The 22498-nt window shown below is 43.0% G+C and overlaps 1 protein-coding gene across 8 annotated transcripts in view; it reads right to left on the bottom strand.

Annotated features, from left to right (window-relative positions):
• Nucleotides 1-7487: 7487 nt before the first annotated feature.
• ZNF462 (zinc finger protein 462) overlaps nucleotides 7488-22498 on the bottom strand; it is a 91928-nt gene continuing 76917 nt past the window's right edge. For all 8 annotated transcript variants that reach the window (XM_039699172.1, XM_039699169.1, XM_039699175.1 and 5 more), the window contains 4 exons: nucleotides 18632-18855; nucleotides 15965-16097; nucleotides 11452-11566; nucleotides 7488-10535 (listed from right to left, as the gene is read on the bottom strand). In XM_039699172.1, the coding sequence (XP_039555106.1) occupies nucleotides 10328-10535; nucleotides 11452-11566; nucleotides 15965-16097; nucleotides 18632-18855 (680 nt within the window). In that variant the 3' untranslated portion in view covers nucleotides 7488-10327. The remainder of the gene's footprint in view (nucleotides 10536-11451; nucleotides 11567-15964; nucleotides 16098-18631; nucleotides 18856-22498) is intronic.

Genomic DNA, 22498 nt, shown 5'->3' with positions numbered 1-22498 from the left:
TGCTGCCCAAGCTAATGTTACCATCCTCCCCATCACAACCAGCTCTGGAAGAATAAACTCCATTTCCCAAGCCGGACAACATCCTCAGCTCCAAGCTCCAAGCCAAGAGCAGCCCAAGAGACTTGCAGGGTTTCTCTGCTTGCACAAGGAGAAGTGCGAGGGGAGGATGGACACACAAACGCCCTGATTCCACAGGGTAGGTCTGGAAGTGGTTGGTCAAACTGAAAGTCCAACAGGAGAGGGTCTTCTCCTGGCTGCAGACACTCACATGGATGGTTGGTTCTCCCCAAAATGGGTAGAGAAGCCTTTCTTTTCTCAGAAGTTTTTTTTTTAACAGGCCCCAAAGAGGTGTGGAAATTTGTTCCCCCTTAGAAAAACTGTATGGTGTCACTAAATTTGCTTAAATTATTTGACAGTATTTTATTTGAAAATATTTGACAATATTCTAGTCATTACTCATCTAGACAGTAAATCCTAATATATGGTGCCCTGCCAGATTCAAAGATTAAAAAGAAATAAAAATTAAAATGAACATTAAAAAAAGAAAAATAGTAATAAGAAAAATCTGTGTATTTCATGTAGAAAGGTGTAACTTGGAGAAAATATTTAACTGAAATCCTTTCCACTTCTGAACATCTTCAGGCTTAGGCCATGGACAAGGACCCAAGTCACCAGAATTAATTTTTGGGTTATGATAGAATTCCTCAAAACAGCATTCCCTCTTCTACCAGTTCCCCATCTGGCAAAAAGGGATGTTAAACACCTTTACTGCCCCAAAAGCAAGACACAACTTGTTTGTCCTTTGTATAGTAGATTTTGTCTTGTTTAAGATTTTTTCTGAAAGGTTTCTGCTCTCTTCCTACTACAGGAAACACTATAGAAATATTTGTGTGACATGATTTCTTTATGCTATTGTAATGCAAAACAGAGTATTGTCTTATTCCATTTTTCTCATTCCATCCTCTAATTACTCTCTTTGAAAGAGCATTAGTGGCAGGGGATGAAATACTAACAGACTTCTGCTCAATCTCTATCTACTGCAGGTGTAAAGAAATATTAGATTTAAAATAACTTAAATGCTTCACGAACAACAAAAGCCTCTCTAGCACAAGTGATCCTCCATGAAAGGGTGACAGGAGATATTTATACATAGTTCTAAGCCCTTGTCTCTTACTGGACTGTAAAGTTTGGGGATTTTGAATGCAAGTTTGTACAACTCCTCCTGCTTTGAGAGACTCAAAGTTAAATATTATAGGTTTGGTGAGTGTTATTCTTGACACAGTAAAGTCAATCAAGAGGGGACTATCACTACCTTTAAAAGAAAAGCATCCCAGCCTGAAATTGGAGACAGCCTGGACTCACCAAAGCTGTGCTGGAGCCCTGCTGTTGAAGAGGAAAACAAGATTCCCACTGCTCAGAGTCAGCTGAAGCCAATCTGGAAAAGTTGGGGCAGAGCAAAGCAGAGCAGCAATGAAACAGCTGTGCAGACAGGTTGTTCAGGAACCATCAGTTTGGATTTTGTCATTTTCTAGATTTGGATTTTTCTAATTTTTTGGATCTGAGCCACAAAGTTTTGGCCAGGATTCAGGTGACCTGCCATGGGACTGGGGCAGTGCTCACATCCTGATGTCTCCAAAGTTCTTGCTCAGTTTGGGCCTGGGAGGGTTCAACTCACACCCAGCTCAAGCTCCAAAAACCATCCTCTGCTTTGAGGTTTGTGTGGAAAACCACTGTGTCAGCACGGGCAGGACCTACAGACAACCCCAAAGGGAGAAAGAAACCAGGAGGCAAGTTTATATCATCACTCTCTGCTTTTGTTTTCCCTTTTCCATCATTAACTTTCACATTAGACATCTTAAAAAAAAAAAAAAAAAGGGGTTGGGGGGGGAAAGGAAAAAAAAAGTATACTGTCAAAGTTTGAGATACTTGAGCTTGATAAAAACCACATTTGTGTGCATAAGAACCAGCCATGAGATGGAGTTCCTGGTATTTGCAGAAAATATGAATGAACACAGAATTAGTAAACTCTGACAAAGCAGAAACTCTCCTGAGTGCTGGGGAAGAACAGCCCAGCTGCATTACACCCCTGATATTTCATTTACAGCATTTGCTGGTGTTCATTTCCAGGATGGGAGCTGTCTGAAATTTAATCGGGACATTTTAACCGAGAAATCTTGGAAACTTGTCTTGCTCAAGGTTCCAATTTTGCATGGAAAATGAAGTGATCACCTCTTCCCTGAGCACTTTAACCACCTGTAGCACAGCATTTTTCCACTGCTGGCTGGTGAAAGTGCATGATCATGCCTCTACTTGAATTCACAGTCTATAATCACAAAGTTTGCTCTCAAGGATCACACTGAGAGGAAAGTCTATTTTTTTTTTTTCCACAGGCACAAACCAGGTGAATTCTCTCCTTCTAAGGCTCTCCCTGAATGCAGAGTTCCCCCAGGAACAGCCCACTGACTCAGAACCCCTTTTGATATAAATTAATGGGAGGGGGAAAAAAACCATCTCCTTGTCAGCTTTCCGATTAAATTACATGGAAAGAAATCTAGGTTACAGCATGAAACCCTGCAGAATGAGGCCCTAATTGCTAAGCATGAACTTTTAAATGGATTAAATAACAACATACATTTAATCTGATGGTAAGAATATAATTATACTCTTGTTTCTGCTGTTCATTGAGTCACTTACATGGGATATGATATCAACACCTGACCACCTGTCCTTCCTGCTTTTGGTTAACAGCACAGAAGCACAACCAGCTCCTCAAGGAGGGATCAGTCATATTCAAAGCTGTTGACCCCCAAAAATCTTTTTTCCTGCCACTGAGCTGAAGAAACACAAATCCTGTTGGCAGCACCTCAACCAACAACCATGAGTTTTGGTTTTATGTCTCCTTAAACAGACCAACTCCTGCAGCCACGTCCACAGCATTTGCCACTTGGCTTCCAGAGCAATCCCACGAGGGAAGGAGGAAGAGGAGCTTAAAGGAGCAGCTGAAGAACAGGGGGGAAAAAAATATAATTTTCTAACCTGTTTTCCAAGAGGGCATTCCTGCAGTATTAGCAAGAAATGCTCTGCAGCTGCAGCAAAACACCTCAAAGGCCTCGTGCCTTTCTGCAGGCAGCATGTTTTGAGTGCTGGATATTTATTTACCTGTGAGAAACCAAACCCTTTCCACTTCTGAACGACAATTTTTACCCAGCTCATGTGGTTTCAACAATCACGTGCCTGAAGTGCTGAGGAGTCTAAGCAGAGGAAAATATGGGGTTTTTCCTGAAAAAAACCCCAAAAAAACACTACATCAAAGGCCTAGTGCTTTACAGAGCTTGCCTGCTAATTATCTGCTGGTTCTTACAGACAAAAACTACCTGCAATGGTTTAAAATTCCTTTAACTGCAGCATCTCTGCTAGAAGCCTGCAGTGACTTCGATCTAAATGATTCCACGAGGACTTGAAGCAATATTTGGCACAGTAGCTAAACACGGTTTCCTTCAGTTGCAGAGAAAACTTTAAATTTCAGTCCAACGTTTTCAGCGCGAGCTAAATTAATTTGAGGCATTGCTGGTGAATACCCGCCTCCCTTTAAATGCTGCTGAGAGCACAACAGAACAGCTGCAGGGAGACACATTTCACTCAGATTTGGAAGTCATGCATGTACTGTTGGCTAGACTGAGCTAAGCTCTTCATTAACAGAAGTGTAAACTCCACAGAGAATTCAAGAATAGAGCTGAGGCATATTTGCTGCTACACCAAGTATTCAAAGAGAGAAATTGTTTGAGAAGGAAAGCGTGTCTCTTCCCATTCCAGCACCTGACTCCATGATTTCCCTAAGCATCCTAGCTGAAATTAATCAGCTTGACTGATTATTTTGTGAAAAATGCATTTTATGAACAATGCCAGAGTAACACAGCTCACACAACTAACTTTTAGGAAACAATTCTTTTTGGGATATTAAAATAGCAAAAAATTTTAACACAAAACTATTTCTCAGTTCTCATCAGAAAAACTAAGTGTTCAGTCAAATCCAAAACTGAATTAGTAGCAAAAGTACTGTAAATTATATTATCAGAACAAAAAGAATGTGAAAGTGGTAGGACTTCCTCTACTTCCGTGGATAAAGCTTTTGTCAGAATGGATTAAAGTGAGACTTGCATTAGGGACAGATTGTTTCCTTCCTGCTCACCATGGGATTTTCTTTTTTTCTCCTTCAGGAGTCAAGACATTGAGCCAGGGAGGGAGCACACCTGATCTGATCAATTTCCACATTCTGCTGGAACAGAACAGATCTGAAATGCAGCAAAAGGAGTCAGTGGTGCTACCTGAGTCTTAGCTGCACACTCTCTCTGTTGCTAGACAGTACAGTGCATTGCATGAGAATTTATTTTATTTTGCTTATTTTTTGAGCCTTTTTTTCCTCACTTTTTGTGAGCTGACAGAACTTTGCTCCAGCTATAAAAAGGGAGAACATCGGCTCAGCCACAAGAGCAAAACAAACCCCAAAATCTCCCCACACTGGCACAATTTTGGGTGTTTTTCTTGATTTGCAGCATATTTTGTGAGTGGTGGAGAGACAGGATTGTAGGACCCAAGCTGGAATGAATGAAATCTGAAACAGAGATTGATATCTTCTCCTCTATGATGATAATTTTCTACATGTTAAGGGCTCTTGTGTGCTGTCCCTTGGCAGTGATGCCTATAAACCTAAAGAGAAAATCTGATAAAATCCATTTTCATTCTGCTAAGAAATTGGTCTCAGTTACATGTTGTGCCACTGAACATACATTTATATGCCTGGTTTTTTTGCTCCTGTCTTTAGATTTGCCTTTTGGTCAGAAATGATAAGACACAGGACAGGCAGAAATGCTGTTCAGAGAAGAGCTGAGAGTCAGTGAACACACCCTCAAAGCAGCTCACACTTGACCAAAACCATGGGCTTGCAAAAAGAGACAAGCTGGAGAAGCCAAGGGTTTAAAGAAGCCATGGGTTTAGAAAAGTCAAGGGTTTAGAGAAGCGAAGGGTTTAGAGAAGTCAAGGGTTTAGAGAAGTCAAGGGTTTAGAGAGCACCAAATAAATAGGAACTGGGAAACAGGCTCAGGAGGGAGATCTGGAGATCAAGAGTTTCATCCTCTTGCCAAAAGAAGGATTATTGATGGCACTAGACCAGGCCAGTGGTGTTTGATCTCTTTGGAGCCAGAGAGCTGACTGTCACGGAGGAAAAGTCCTGTGTTCTCAGGAAAATGCTGGAGGAAGACTTCAGGGTGAGGAAGAGAGCAGAAACTTGGGCCAGCTTCCACTGAACTGAACACCAGCAGTTGTGCTGAGAAGTTTTCTTTGACAACTTTCTCTGACTTTTGCTGTGTAGGCTCACATGAAGTTAGGAGTACCAAAATTTCACACCCACTTCCCAAAGAGTGGATTTTCCTCTGGAAGCCCCACAGATCCAGACTTGTAAGTGACTCTGCCAAGCTTCAGTGCTGTCCCTGAGTCACAGGTAGCCTCAAAGGCTCAACTCTTCTCCAGGAAGGCTGGATGCTTGGAAAGGAGGGAGATATCAGCCTGATATTCCCATAGCAACTCCTGCAAAGCCTTTGCTCCGGGGTGGATACAAAGGCAAGAGCTCTGCGTGGGGAGCATTCAGCCACTGCACCTCCAGGCTGGAGGGAAATGCCAGCAGTCAAGATAGCAATAACGAGGCAAACATTTACCCAGGCTTCATAAGCAAAGGGAGGACAATGAGCCTGGGAACAGAGTGTGTGCAAAATCCCACTTGTCCCACGGCACAGATGTCCCCCGGGAAGCCCAGGGCTCTCAGCTCAAAGAAAGGGACTTGCCCATTGAGGCAGAGGGGTAATAATGTGAGTAAAGGATCATTTTTAGCAGCCATTCCCTTTTCTTCTTCTTCCCTCCCTCTCCTGTGATTTCAGCTCAGCACAGGGTCATCAACACAGGTGATCCAGGACATGAAAGGAAATTAGGGACAGACAGGGTGAGACTGTCACTGTAGTGACAGGACAAGGGGGAGAGGGTTAAAATCAAAGAGAATGGGTTTAGAAGAGATTTTAGGAAAGTTCTTGGCTGTGAGGGTGGTCAGGCACAGGTTTCCCAGAGGAGCTGTGGCTGCCCCATCCCTCAAGGCCAGGTTGGACAGGGCTTGGAGCAGCCTGGGATAGTGGGAAGTGTCCCTGCCCATGGCAGGGTGTTGGAACAAGATGATCTTCAGGGTGCCTTCCAGCCAAAACCATTCTGTGATTTTATGATCCAGCCACATCCAACCTGATGCCTAAAGATGGGGCTATCAGCTGCTTTGTTTCTAACTCAACACAATCCTGGCATTAAGCTGGGTGGGAAAATGCAGCTGCAGGAATCCAGAACTCACCCCAAGATCTTCCATTATTACACCAGTGATGCAATTCTTATTAGTGATATATCACTGAGCAGCCCTTTCCTCTTTTAATTTAGTGGAGGTACAGGTAGGCTCTGGGCTAGAACACATAATGTGCAAATTACTTGCAGGTCTTTCTGAATAAATTTTTCCAGAGATACCTGAAAAAAATGTAGTATATGACAGCCCAAAATGCATCATTCCTACCCTTTCCCTGTAAACACAGGTTAAAGAAAAAAGCATCTTAACAGGGAAATATAGCATTCTCTGCTTTTTGACTCCTAGGGAAAAAGGCATGAGCATTTAAAGCTACCAGGTGATCAAAGGTTTCATGCTGATTCACAGCATACACATTCCTTTGAGATCCAACTCCTGAACAGCCAAAAAGCTGCTTAAACTGGGGAGAGGATCTGATTAAAGCACAACCAGACAGTTAAAAACCAAAAACCAAACCCAAAACAAACAACAACCACCTGACATCTTACCAACAGGCATTTAAAAACCTGTATTCAGCAAAGGAAGATTCTGTGACAACACCACCAGCATGGCTTTTGGAGAATGGGAATGGAGAATGGGAACGGAGAATGGTTTTTGGAGAATGAGAAAATACACCCAGCTCCAGATTTTTTGGGTGAATATTCAGCTCCAGACAAGAACAGCCTCAGTGCTGGATCCAGCAGCTCACCAGATACTGGGGAACGCAGTATTGCAACAGCTCATGACAGGGCTGAGTTGGTAATCCAAACACCAGCCTTTCTCCATCCATTTTGATCTTCCCATGCAAAATTTCCTCATTTCTATGTTTGGGTTCAGGAGGAGTCAGCAGAGCTTGGCAGCGTGCCCCTGACCTCTAATGGGTTGGGGCACACTCGAGGCATCTTTGGGGGATGCTGTAGACCCTAGACCTGTGTGAGCTAGGGCAAGTCACTCTCCATGACCTGGAAATCCAAAATTCCCTGTGGAGCACTGGGGAAAAGGCTGCAGGAGGGGAAAAAATAGGAGTTTGCTCCCCGCCAGAGCTGCCAAGTGCAGAACCAGCAACTTGCAGGGACCCATCTCCAGAGCAATATAAATATAAAAACCACACAACACGAGCAAGCACTCTTAAAAAGTTTTTATTAATTTTCATTGTTTTTTTTTTTTTAAAAAAAACAAACCCGTCAGTGCAACAGTTCAGTATCCCCTTCCTATCCCCCATCAGTAAGCAGTAATTTTAAAATCAGGAAATACCGAGTGCTGAAGCCAATGGGTTAGCATTTTGCTATTATTTCCTTCTGTCAAACTCTGAAAAAGTCCTCTGTATAAATTAAACAATGAAAAAAATGTTATTTTCAATTCTATGTCATTACAGTCAACAGAATCATAATAATGCACCTAAAATGTGTGTCCACAATATATCAGGTATACATTTTTGGGAAAAGAAAAAAAGGAAAAAAATATGACATTCTAAGCTTGTTAAAAGGATAATGGTCCCATATTTTTTTATTACAGGTTAGCAAAACAAAATCCAATGGATTACAATATTTACATGTTATTTGAAAAATTATTCATTGTTAAAAGCATGTCACAATCATTGTTTCTTTTTTTTTTTTTTTTTTTTTTTTTTCTTTTTCCTTTTTGGTAACCATTACAAACACCCAATCCAGGTATGGAACTGTTTAAATATATTTGAAATGAGGCCAATTAAAAAACAAATACAGACACAAAATGTGTATTTTTAGTTGTCCCTCCAATGTGTCTTTTCTATGATGTTCCCTCCCTATAAAAAAAAAAAAGAAACCAAAACAAACAAACAAAGAAACAAAAAAAAACCAACAGAAAAATAGAAAGAATCCCCCTAACACACAATTGATGAATCCCCAAAAGCAAAACACCATGCTTCTCAAGTAGCACTTATTCCACAAATGCAACATTTTTGCCATCGCTTTTAAGTGAAGCTCTCCAGGACACAATTTCCTGGAGAGCTTCCTATTTTCCCCCCTCCCCCTCCCCCTGATCCCCCCCAAAAAACAAAAAAAACAAACGAAGACACATGCATTTCTAAAACTAGGTTTCAGTCAAGTACTTTCTACTTTTTGGAAAGAAACTTTTTTTTTTCAGTTTTTTTTTTCTTTTCTCGTTTTTCTTTTTTTTTTTAATTTTTAAATTTTAATTTTTTTTTTTCTCTTTTTTTTTTGTTCACAATCGGAACATACCATGGGCACCAGATCCTGTATTGGCCGCTCAGGCAAAATCCCCAAATTTGAGTTTATATAGGCTTTCTACCCAAGGAGTAGTTTCAGGATCAGCCACTTAAGGTATGCAGGTTTCCTATCCATTCTACACTGCTCCCCTCGTGCTAAAAAGCTAAGGAGGAGGGGAAAAAAACTCAGTAACTCCATCCACTGAATCAAGAGTTAAAAGTAGTTCTCCAGGCTCAATGTCGTGTGTAACCAACTCACCTCCGCTTGCAAAAAGATGTGTTAACAGACACCCCTCCCTCCCACCACACCAAAACAAAAAAAACAAAACAGAAATACAAACCAAAAATGATAAAAAAAAAACCAAACAAAAAAAACCCCACGCACAAACCACAGACGGAATTAAAATTAACAAAAAAAAAAAAAAAGAAAAGGGGAAAAAAAAAAAGGCAGCCAATCTCAACGAAAAGTTACAGTTGTGAGACTGATAGATGTTAATATGACAAGCAACAGAACGGTTATGAGGACCCATGTGTTTGGCCCATGAGCTGCATAGCTGTGCTGTAAGTTTGGTTCTTTAGGTTTTTTTTTTTTTTAAAGTTAAAACTTCTTTGTTATCTCCATATGTTTAAAATTAACGAGGACAACGACGACGACGACAGCAACAACAGAAAAAAGGTTCTATTCACAAGATCTAGTCTCCTTTCCCTGTCCCCCACTCAAAAAGAAATACTCATTTTTACATGAGAAACTTAATTGTGCTGTATTTGTAACACCTCAGGCTGATAGAAAACAAAACGTGTGGCAAACAAAACCGCACAATCAGTCACATGAAATCTACCAAATACTAAAATTATAACTGAATACTAACAAACAGCTTACCTGGAATAAAGGATGACAATTCACAAACAGTTATCTAGGAATTAAAGTATCTCTCTCTTTTTTTTGTTTTTTTTTTTTACTAAAATAATTAAAAAAATCACAGTATTTTAAGAAATAAAACCCACACTGGGATTTTAAGCACAATTTGTTTTTTCCTTTCTTTAAAACTTATTTTTTTTCTTCCTCCATTCACCACCTTGCCCAGCAGTCTCTCTACATTTAACCACAACAACAACAGGTAGTACTGACAAATGCAGAGATCTCCCTTGGTTAATTCTGAGGTACTAGGAAACAGGTGACTGTTTTAAGCAAAGCAGTTTCTGTTTTGTTTCTTTTTTTTATGTTTTCCTTTTTTTTTTTTTCTCCCTGTGGTTTTTTTTTTTCCTTTTTTTTTTTCCTCTTTTTTTTATTTTTAATTTTTTTTTCTTTTCTAAAGCAGTTGCTTTCAGTCTGGAAAAGCGTTTTACGTATTAAAACTAGAAAAACGCACACAAACTTGTGCGTCCAAAAGTTGTCCCCCTACCACTTCTTCCACTCTCACGACGCTTCCACTCATAAAACAATCGAAGTCTCCACTGCAAAGCACGATGTGAAATGTAGGAAAAACACGGGGAGTTGCTTCATTAGTCCAAGGATGAGCGTAACTTCCCATCGTCAGATCCAGGAGGAAAACAAAAAGATGCAGTGACGTAATGGAGCCACTTATCCCATCACTTAAATAACTTTTAATATACACACACTCACACAGGTACCAGTGCTTTGAAAATAGATCATTCAGTCCTAAAAGCAGCTTTATTTCTTCCTTCTGCCCGCCCCGCCCCACCCCAGTCATCACTGTTCAAGTACTGTCGATCAGAACCACACCAAACTCTTATTCTTATTCGTTTTTGGCCTCCGGGGTGTCTAGGAGAGGTTGGTCGGCGGCCACCACCATGCTGACAGCTGTTTCCCCACCGTGGGAGTAGTCCACCACCATGGCCTCGATGCCTTCCTTCTCCTCTGGCAGCGTGCTGGCCGCGTCCTCCACGTCCTCCTTGGGCTGGCTGTCCTCGCCGCCGCTCCTGTGCTTGCTCTCGTTCAGCGCCCTGCGGGGAAGGGGAAGGGCAGGAGAAGTCAGGAATGGCAAAGCCAGCCCTTGCCTGTCACACGAGGGACAGCAGCAGGTCACTCCCCAAAGAGGCAGCCACGCCACTGGCTCCAAAGGAGAGGCGGAGGGATGAAGGACATTCCAGCCCTGAAATTGAATCTTCCGTGCCGGGAGAGATTTGGGATCAGAAGAACTCAAAACTGTGACACTTGAAGCTTATTCCTGTCCCTCAGGTTCCTTGCAAACAAGACTTAGGAGGCACCAAACAAAGGCACAGGAAATGAGTGCTTTTCCCAAAGAGTCAATAAAATCCAATAAAACTTTCCATAGGTTGCAGCATTTCAAGTACTTAAGCTCAGACTTACACTCTGTTAAGTGTAAGAGAAGTTATTGTTTCTCATCCCAACGCAGTTAACCCACAATATTGTATTCAGATGCTTCCCACATCTCAGCAGCCTTGAATGAAATCTACTCTTTGAACAAACTCTGGCTAGGAAAGAGGTCTCTGCTACCAACGAGACCTACATCGAAAGAAGGAAACAGATTGCTCCAGAGATTTCTATCTGTGATGTGTATCGTCCCACAGTGTGTAAACTGCCGTGGAAAGGAAAAAATTTTTGAAAAAAATCAACAGCACACTTAAGGGAAGTTAATCCTGGCCAAGAGGCATTCACCTAGGGACAATGTTAAGTTTTAGAATCACGGTTAAACCCTACAGTTTACAGCCACGCTGGGCAGCAGAGTAAAAAAGAACGCAGAGACATTCGATGACCATCCAAAGACAGATTTGCTCTTCACAGAACTGTGTTTGCAATTACTGCAGCTTTTTGGGAGGGCAGGGACGGGGTGGGGGGAGCACAGAGAGATCTACTGACACCTCTGGCTGCTTGGCAAGGGAACACAAACCAACTCACATGCCATGCCTCAGCACGTGCCGCTCCCACTCGGAGCCCTCGGTGAAGGATCGGCCGCAGAACTCGCAGGGAAAGCGTTTCTCTGGAGCACTGCTGTCAGGAAACATCATGGGATCTGGAAAAAAGACAGCGCAGCCCATGAGCTCAGGAACGCCAGGGCAAGAAGGGAGTTGTCACCACAGTGGTCCTCTCTGCTGCACCTCTCACTCCAGGGAAGCAAAAGGACTTTCTTGTCAAATAAGTGGGGAAATGCAGCTGCTGAAAAGAAAAGTGACACTGCAACTACAAATCCCACCCTAGGTCTTAAAGCACCTCTGCAAAGTAAGGGTAACAAGTTACTAGACCTTGCTCCTCTATTTCAACAAATGAAGAGACTGTGGAATTTAAACTCTAAACCAAAACTGCAAAGCTTAGGAAAGCAAAATCCAAAGTCCCCACTCAAGTCCATCCATAATTTTGGAACTGGTAGTACAAATTGTAGGATTTGGTACATTTAACATGTGATTCTTGTAATAGCTCATGAGGCCTCATGGATTAAGTCCTGCATCTTAACTGCATAGGTGTTTCATGCTCATCCTAATCTCCTATACAAAGAGCTTGGGGCCTCATTTGCAGAAGTGTCAAGCACCTTGTAATATGAGTGAAGTCACGGGCAGCTCAGGGAATGACATTCCAGAAAGCCAAGCTCCATGTGAACACAGCCTGCTCTGACAAAAGATGAAACATTTTCTCACAAATTAAGAAGATCACCACACCAGCCATTGAAAATAATTGCATGAACTATCTCACTTGATTCTTCTGCTGGAAATGAGACAGCACCATCTGCTCAGAGCATTAATTCCTTAGCAGGGATTATCTTAAGCAAGAAATCAACGGAATGTCTTTCTGACTCCTCAAGAACCACATAATAAAAGAAAAGGGATTTTGCTTAATTTTGGTTCTGATCTCTGCTCACTTGATTTCTTCACTCTCAGACTTACTCTGTTCAGAATCAGTCTGTGAAGCCAAAATTGCTCACACATTCCCCATTACCCACACCTACGTCCTGCAAATGCATTTCTGTGACACACTTGTCACTAGTTAACCTTTACTTCAGTTTTATATGGGATAGTTCTTGACACAACTTTTTGGCCTCTTCCCATGAAAGGCAAAAAAATCCACTTTGTATTTCTTATTGTTGGGAGTTTATTTATTATGTGGTTAAATATCATAAAGCTGCTGCGTTGGGGAACACCAGAATGCAAGCAGCAAATGCCATTAGCTCAGTTTACATCTGGATTTTTAACACCTTAATCATGGCACAAATGTATAAACACACAGACTAGTCATGACACAGAGATAAATATTTTTGGTGGAAAATACTTTTGGGGGCAAATGCTGCTGATGTTCTGTATAACAGTATAACTATGGATGGGGCTTGGAGCAACCTGGGGCAGTGGAAGGTGACCCTGAGCATGGCAGGGGTGGGATTGGATGCTCTTTAAAGGGCTCTTCCAACCCAAACCAGTCCATAATTTATACCTGCAAATCCCATTAAGTTTAGCAAGTGTTACTCCAGTAAATCCACCACCCCTTCAGACAACACTATCTTATTCATCCTACTGCCCAGTAATTTTTGCCTCTGGGGATGTGAATTTGGGCTACTTCCCTGGAGGATTATCAGAAGCTGCTCTTCTCTGGGTCCTGCAGAGGAGAAGCAACACATTGCACACAGCCCTGACCTCTCTGTGGTTTTGTTCTGTCACACATACAAACACTCATGGACATTTAATTTTTGCCCATTATGGAAAAACACCCCTTGATCTGCTGAGACCAAGACTTAAAGATCAGTGACAGCCTCTTTGAGACACAGTCCTACCTGGGCAAGCTGATCTTGGCATGGTCAGTGCCAAAACACTTCATTTTCCCCCACACATCTCCTTTTACTCTATATCCTTTACCACCCCTTCCTTTCCCATCCAAGAGTGCAGCTCAGCTCTGCCTGTCCACATGGACAACGGCCTTTGTTTCGTCCAGCAGCCCACGTGAAGAAGCCACAACTTTTTATTTGCAGCCTCAGTGCTGCACAGAGCAGCTCAAGTCAAAGTGGTGAATCCAGGGAAGAAATCCTGATTCTCCCAAAGTCACAGAGCTCGGACAGATGCTTGGAGCACACAGAGGCACTCCCAGCAAATCCCACTTCCTGCTAACACCACAAAGGCTAGAAATGCCAGATGCACCCCAGCAGCACCCAGGACTGCCAGTTTCATGTGGTTTGAAAGCTGTGACAGCATCAGCCACTGTGACAGGCTCTGTCTGAAACCACAGGTCTGGATCTCTGCTACCAGGGCAAACCATTTCTGTGTCAGAAGGATCTTCTGAAAATGCCTAGGGAGATGCCAGCATGCAGCTTAGCATCCTTCAGCTCCTGTCTCACTGGGATATTTTTCCAAAATCTTGCACCTTAAGTGTGATAATTCACACAACTTACCTAGAAAAATGCAATCAATACAACTGGATCTTTTCTAATATCCTTGTTGTAGTAAGTGTTTTCTGCATTTTCTACCTATTTTACTATAATCTATTACAAATGGTTAAGAGACTGAAAAGGATAAAAAAAGCTTGAAAAAAACAATGGTGAAACATCAACCCTACAGGCCAGAGAAGAAAGAAATACTGCAAAGCAAACCTGAAAATACACCTGATTTCTTTAGGCTGTCACCCAAACAAGCATGCAGAAATCATTTCAGCCAGTCACAGATTAAAGAAAACAGAGACAGAGGTGAAAAAAAAAAAGAGTACAGCATCATCAAAATGCTGCCTTGCTTAACTCTGAAACATGAGGATAGCACATCTATTAACCCTTGAACATGTAACACTCCAGGCATGGATGGTGATGTTTTTATACTTCCAGGGTGTAACCTAAAGCCAGTTCAAACAATGAACTTCACCTTGGGCTGCCCCCCTGCCCGTGGCACATGCACAGGGATTTGTGAGGCTTGGCAGAGAGCACTTTCTTCTTGGTCTGGGCACCAGAGCCTCCAAGGTCACCCCAGCACCTGTGCCTGTGTGTAATGCTAAGGTAATCCTCACAAGGACAGCTTGACTCCTCACCCCCTGCTAGCTGTGGGTCTGCACAGGACATTAATCAGCCTGCTGCATCTGCAGCTGAGGTGAGCTGGGGCTTCAGTCAAATCATGACACAATTCCTGTTCCAGCCACAGAGGAAGCCGAGAGGGTCGGAGCTGTCCCTGAGGAATGCTGAACCCTGAGATGCACACGTGGAACTGACACCCCTCCTCTGGTTTTCCTGCTGCTCTGCCTCCAAGACCTTGTGCAGGGTATTTTTTGTTAAAACATGAATGGTTTCCTACCCAATTGGCTTGCATTCTCATTTAATTTAAAAGCCATCACTGACTGCTCCTGAAGTGCTGCTGATAAGCACAAACTGAATTCATGCTGCAGGGAGACAAAATAAAATCCAAGATGCTGGGGTCTTGCTGTTAAAAGGTAAGAAGCACGATCTGAACCCCCTTAGTTCTGTCAACTACCTGTGAATCCAGAAATGGGAATTTTTCAATGCCTGAAAACATGTACAGAGATACCTTTTTTATTTGTGAAAAGCTGTTGAGTGAGTTTGAAATGTAAAAAAAACAGGAGGAAAATGTTCACCAAACATGGTGGTGTGCCTTTAGCTGAAGTACACAGAACTTGGCTAAGTGGAGCTGTCAGCATCAAGAATTGGGTGACCTGTCCTTCAGACCAGGAGGGGACTAAAGATATTAAAGAGTTGTTGCATTATATGATGCATTGTTGCACCAGAACAAAACACAGTTACACCAGATATTGAAATAACTTTCCTTTTGTGGGAGAAGGTTGTTGCAAGGGAAACCCTTCATTTAATTATCAGAGAACTTATCTTTTCTCTACTAATCTAAATACAACCAAACCAAAATTATACGGCCTTGCTTTGTTGAAGTCAGTGGGATTAATCTTTGATACAAACCTAGGCACATATTTAAATATAAAATGGTACAGACAGGTGGGCATGGATGTACCCTGGCTCTGGAGCTGCCAACTGCAAACAGGACTGACTGTCTGACAAGGAATGCTGGGCAGAGAGGTAAATAACAGCCCATAAAGCAGCCTTCATCCCCCACCTGGGCAGTGCCAAGTGAAAGCTGAAAACTGGTTACCAAAACAGAAAACCTGACAGGCCACTAAAATACACTTAGATAGTTTTGCAAGCCCTTATAGATGGTATCTGAACAGGCAGATTAGTCACAGATGCTATCTGTGCCTTCTCATGGTGTGTATTCTCTCTGAACAGACAAAAAACTTGTAAGGAGGATTAGAAACACAAGATTCCCACAGGAGCTGTGTCCTCAGGAAAGCCACACTCTGTTACTATTTCTGCAGAGTATGTGCTGTCCACTCAACAGCTGACCTAGCATGGCTGGAATGGTGAGGCAGGTTGCAGTGCCCAAAAAAATCCAACAAAACCCCCCACAACACATCAAAGAGCTGCACTGACCTCTCTCTTGAGCCTTGGGGCTTAACTCTTCTTCTTTTTCTTCTTCATCACTGCTAGAGCTCTCTGTTTTCCCTTTCATTTGCTCCAACTGGTCCAAGTTAACCCGTCCAACCAGCTCAAAATTACGACTCACCTTTGAAAGAAACACTTCTGTTAGCACTCAGCACAATCACCAACCAGCCAGGAGAATGGCCACAAATGTAGAAAAAAACCAAGTACACCCCAAAGCCAGCTCCGCTCCGAGGTGACATGCAGTCCCCATAATTAAATTAACACTCATTTATTTCCAGGGGCAGTGATTCTTCCATTGCTGTTTATTCTGCATTTCTCATTTCTGTTTTTTTTTGTTGTTGTTTTTTTTTTTTTATTAATGAGATTGGGTAAACCCCCTCACTTCTTCATCCAAGAAACGGAAAACATCGAGTTGTATCCTCATTTTTAAGGCATTATTCAACTGCTGTGATCAAACACTGCTACCACACATCCACGCTGAAGGGAAACTCTCTGTGACGAGTTCATTCAGCTTCATTCATGAAAGGATGGCTCTTTTCCTCACTAAGCACATGGCTGCTGTGTGGCACATACACTCTCACTCATTAATAACAGATTAATTTTCATTACGCCCGGGCTGCAAAGTGCTTTGCAAACTGATACAGCAGCCTATAATGGGAACACTTCACCCAGCAGTCAAATTCAGCTAACCCTGGGGTGAAATGCACCAGCCACTCAACAGCTCACAGCAGCAGTATGAAAGGAGCAGCTCAGGGCACGGGAGTCAGGAACCGCTCCACATCCAAGAGGAACAGCAGAGGAGCAGCAGCAGCCCAGATTTACAGCGGAGGCGGAGAGCGTGGAGCGTGACCAGGACACTAAGGCTAATGCTTGCTGCATGACAAGCGCCCTCTGAGCTCACTGATCACTGCTGGGAAGGGTTTTGGGCTCATCTTTCATGCAGAGAGACAGACAGCCCTCCAGCAGCCGAGGCGGGCAGAGGGGATGGAGAGGGAGCAGGCTGAATGAAAAACCAACACCCCCTGACTGCTCTTTACCCCGCTGTGGGAAGGGAAATGTGAATGATCCCTAGGAGGATGTAAAGCAGGCTGCAGGATACATCCAAGCAGCAAAGTATCCCGAATATAGAGGTGTGAAGGGTCCTAGCACTGGGTTACAGACAGTTGTGATCAGGTTCTCTAACTCAGCACATCACCCACAGTGGTTTAAACAAACAAGACCACGTGCAAGGCACTTGATTCTACTCAGCTCACGCGAAGGGACACTTTTTAAGGTGCAATATACAACCTGAGTAGAGTCTGACCCCAGAACTTAAGACGTAAATTGGAGAGGTGCAATTCACCCACCAAAAAAGGGGAAATGATACCTGAAACTACCAGCACCACCACTGCAGGTCCAGATCAGAAGGGAGAGATAAGTTAAGGGAATAATCATCCCAGACTGATGCACTGTGTCAAAAAACACCAAGCAATAGTTCCTCCTGCATACAGCAGGCACCAGGAGGTGTGGAACTCCTTCTGTACCATTTGAATTGCAGGAGACTCTCCAGAAGTAATAAATATGGCAGGAGATCCTAGCATGCCACCACAAAGTTTGGTTTTATAAGATGGCGCAATAGTTCCTCCTGCATACAGCAGGCACCAGGAGGTGTGGAACTCGTTCTGTACCATGTGAATTGCAGGAGACTCTCCAGAAGTAATAAATATGGCAGGGGATCCTAGCATGCCAACACAAATTAACAAAGTTTGGTTTTATAAGATGGCCAGGTATTTTTGAGCATGGAAACTGTTGTTGTTGTTTTGTTGGTTTTTTTTTTTTTTTCCCTGGGACTTCTGCTGCTAATACCTTCCATACACATTTGGCTTTAAGGAAAAATCATTCAGTCAATGAAGCTTTTAGTGAGGACCTTGGGCAGCTAAGCTCCAAGAGGGGAAAGCATATAGCTGCCTCCCCTGGAAACCTGCCAAGGAAGCACTCTAGGAAATATTCCAAAACACATCCCAGTTCTAGAACTTAAACATTTCTCAGATACAAAAATTCAAAGCTAGCAGTCTGTGGAAAGCCTTTAATGACTTCTCAAAGATTGGACCTGATATGCTCTCAGGTAATCCACAAAAACTCCAAAGCAGTCTTAACTGAGGGCCTGGTTAGACTTGCTGTTTATCTTTCCCTTGTTAAAGGTAAAAGGGGATGTATAGACCTCTTTGTTATTAAAATATGCGAGGCATGTCATGCTGCTGAAGTTACCAGAGCAATCCTGTGTTTGGAATCTCCTGCCTTTTACAGGGGCTGAATCACACTGCCTTGGTATTGTTCCACCACTATTTCCCCACCCCCCTTTAGATAAACCCAGCATGCACAAGAGCCTTTTCCAGACAATCACACTCTGCATGCAGCAGTTTGCCAATTCTGATCAATCTGAACAGCTTCAGAAACGATTATTTTTCAGTTTCTGAAGAAACTAACAAACAAACAAAAAGATGAATAAAGGGAAAAATGAGAAAGGGAAGCGCAACACAGGATTAGTTTTCAGATTTGGGGAGGGAGAGGAAAAAATAACCCCAGTGTAAAGCTGGCTGGTCAGGCATGCAAATTAAACCAATTCAGCATTTGCAAAGACCAGAGTGCCACAAATTGAAGCTCATTGGGTCCTACCTTGTGCTCATCTCGAAGGTGAGCATCCAGCTCCTCTGTGTGTTTGGTCTCATAGTAGCAGAGCTGGCATTTGTAAGGTTTCAGTTCATTGTGCTTCTCTATGTGCTGCTGCAAGCTCTCGTCACTGGAGCAGGTGAAGGTACACTTGTCACAGCGGAAAACGACTCCCTGCAGGTACTTGGACAGCTTGGAACGGCAGACCTCAATGGGAACGACCCTCTCCTCTGTGGGGACAGCACAACACCCGCTTAACAACACCAGGAAAGCAATCCTGCCTGCCAGGGCAGGGTTAATCCCCAAAAGCCACAAAGGCAGGTGCCCTCTGTGACTGGTGAAGAGGATGGGAACAAAGGTTTGGGGCCAAGTGAGACTCCATCTATGAGTCAGAGCCCAGGAGCACAAACCCAGCCGTAAATCAGCCAAGACCAAAAAAGTTTGTTTTTGTTCAGTGCTTGACAGCAGCTGGGAACTGCTTCTATAAAAGAGGGGAGCTGCAGGGTGTGCTTCCCAAAGCATCACACACTGCTGGCTCCACAGGAACCGAGCTGGTGTCCTCACCACCACACCCAAACCTGCCCTCTGGGGACTGAGGAGGTGAGCAAGGCAGCACTTCTCCCTGGGAAAAGGCTGAGCAAGTTCAGCCAGCAGCAGAAACCTCCTGAGGTGCCCAGGGCTTTCAGAAAAGCCCAAACCCTGCAGGCATGGTGCACTGAAAACGCTCTTGCTGAGTTTTTAAACTCTGCGCTCCCTCTAACAAAGCAGTGATGTTTAACAGAGCAGCAATTAATTTCGGTCATTTGACATCAGCCAGAATCTGATGTGCCTCAACACTCATCCACTGTGGTTCCCTCCACGCTGTGCACACCAGAGAAACCCCAAATCTGACCCTTCAGCTGAGGGTCACCAGCAGATCCTCACTGAGGCTTTTGTTACCCAAACTGGCATTTTTGAGCTAGAACACTTGAAACTTAGCACTGCTCCTGCTTATGCACTGCATACTAAAGGAGGGTTTTTCGATCCTCCTCATCCAGGCTCATCCCCAAGGACAGGAGGAAAAAAAAAAAAAAAAAAAAAAAGAGGTCTGAATCTCTCATGGTAGACATGAAGGCTGAAGGAATGTGAGACGTGGCAGTGCACACATGGATCTGAGCCAACGGGCCCTTTCTTCTAGAGAGGAGGGTAAAATTACATCCAAAGACAACTACAGAAACACACACTCCCTTTACAGCAAGACTTTTTTTTTTTTTTTCTACAGCTCAACAAAATATTCCATCCTGCCTAGCTTCTCCCTGAGCACAAAACTTATCTACCTCGTAACTTCCTCTTTTTGAAGTTTTCCCCAAGGCTATGCCTTAACCAAAAACAAAACAAAACCAAACCAAACGCCCAAAGACTTATGATTCTTTTCTACACCACCAGCAGCTCCTCTAACTATAAAGAAACCAAATAGTGGCCATTCAGGGTGGAAACAGGGGAGGGGAGAATAGGGTTTAAGACACAGCAGAATTCAAAGCTGTGCTGCTGAGATCACTAGAGAAACTTTTTACAAGGTTGTTGCAGCTGTGTGCTTTTGGACTCTGAGAAATAAATGACACAGTCGGTTTCAGAAGTGAAAAAGCCAAGGGAAGTTTTCAAAACCAGAAATACTAATTAAAACATTTTAACATTCACTTTTCCTCTAACACCTGGCACAGATTAAAAACACTAAAACACGTTATGGTATAAAACTTTAAATCTACCAGCCTGAAGTAAAGAAGCATTTTCTTATTCACATGAACAAAACCTATTACCTCACAGGCACACACACAGAGTCCCCAAATCAAAGGCAACACAGTAAGAGAAGAGCAAAATAGACAAAAATATCAACTCTAGATTGAAAGATTTCAATTTCAGGAAATTATTTATAATTTTTACAAGATGTATTCATGTCAGTGAGCTTCCTCCAAGCTATGATTTTGGAACTTGCAGGACTACCACGACCTGGAATTTCTTAAGGTGATGCTCTCACCTGCAGCTTGCCCCTGCAAAGCCCTGTTTATTTAATTACTCATTTAGAATGCACTTATCATGCCTGGACAGCCAACAGAATTGCAGCAAACCACAAAGCCCCACACAAAAATTGAAAAGGCAGCTTCTTTACCCCTGTGAGACTTCTTCAAAGTTCCATCTGTGTCTAATCAAAGACTACTGCAGACACCTCACAAAAAGATGTCCCAACTCGTGGAACAATTTTGCAAGAGTGGTAATTAAAAAATTAACAACAAAATAAACACCTAACAAAAGCATCACCTTGGTTTAAGAAATCCAATCCTTCCACTAGGCTGAAATATTCAGGTTAACTGTATCAGGGAATTAGCTGAAAGGACATTAATGACTAACTATTCCCAGTACTGTAACTCAAAGCAGACATACATTTTTTGGCTCAGAGCATAGGAGAGCTCAGTCCTTAGTTGTAAGGAGAAACCTTTGTTCAGCAACACACCAAAGCATATATAACTCAATTCCTTCCCTCAAGGGTAAACAAAAAAAACCAACAAAAAAAACCAAAACAAAACAAAAAGAAAAAAAAAAACATCAAAAAAACAAACAAACAAACAAAAAACCCAAAAAAACCCCCAAACAAACAAACAAAAAACAACCCCAAAAACCCCTCCAAACAAACCCCTCAAAAAAAACAAACCTACCACCTAGACACAGACCAATTACTTGGTCATCCTGGGTTTTGAAAATACACATTTTTTGCCTGGAAATCCAAACTACACTCACAGAACAAGTAGAACATGGATTCCAGCAGTCAAAGGTTCTGCATGCATCTGTGAAGTCGTATGTACAATGGAAAATGCCAGAAAAAGGCATGTGCAAGGAACAAGTGCAAGGAACAAGGATCTTCACCAAGGGAGCCTTTGGGGCGGTGGGTAAATTTGAAAATTTATCTTAAAGGTTACTATTCAAAACATATGGGTGTTAGTCTCTTATATGGAAGAAGAATATCATCAGGTTCTTTAAAGGAAGGATAAGGAATAAAAATGCCCAAGGACTTAAAGGTATAGCCAACAGTGAACTTGGCAAGTTGGATTCAGCCCTGGAAAAACACCAATATACTTCAAAATGCATGAGGGGAATGTTACTGGAAAGGAAAACATCAGGAGAAAAGATGGCCAGGCACTGGAATGGGCTGCCCAGGGGGGTTTGGAGTGCCCATCCCTGGAGGTGTCCAAGGAGCACCTGGAGGTGGCACTCAGAGCTCTGGGCTGGGGACAAGGTGGGGACTGGCCACAGGTTGGACTCGATGGCCTCAGAGCTCTTTCCCAACCTAACTGATTCTGTGACACACCAATTGCATAAATTGAAGTCTAACATGCTGCTAGATCAGGAATCCTGTCTGCTCCTGCCTGTCATAAAGACCAGGAAGAACCAGAGAGCCAAACTTCTCCTGCAGCAGCCTCTGGCCGTGTCAGCCCCCTGGGACAGGACACCTCCAAGGGGTCTGTGCTCCATCTGCACCCACAGGAGGGAGGGTGAGCTGCCCTGGCACAGGTTTGGGGCAGGTGGTACATCAGAGAAGCTCTTAGAACCTCTCCTTCTTCACAGAAGGCAAATTCCTTGCCTTACATTATTTTTTTTTCCCCACTTGGCTTCTAGCTGATACTGCTTTCACCCTGTGGAATTCAGCCTCTGTAGCCACTCATTAGGAGGCAAATGTATTCTCCATTTCAAGCACATGCTGCTTCACCAAGGATTAGGGGTGCAGCAACTTGGAAGTAATGTAGGAGTCATGCATCTGTAAACATGCCTTTTGCACAAAAGGAACATTAACTATGAATGGATCGAATCCTTCACTCCTGATTTTACATACTGCACCACTCC

This window comes from Passer montanus, unplaced genomic scaffold (genome assembly GCF_014805655.1).
Source record: "Passer montanus isolate IOZ18808 unplaced genomic scaffold, ASM1480565v1 scaffold130, whole genome shotgun sequence".
Lineage (NCBI taxonomy): Eukaryota > Metazoa > Chordata > Aves > Passeriformes > Passeridae > Passer > Passer montanus.
The sequence above is the reverse complement of the archived record's forward strand: the minus strand, read 5'-3'. Positions and strand labels throughout refer to the sequence as shown.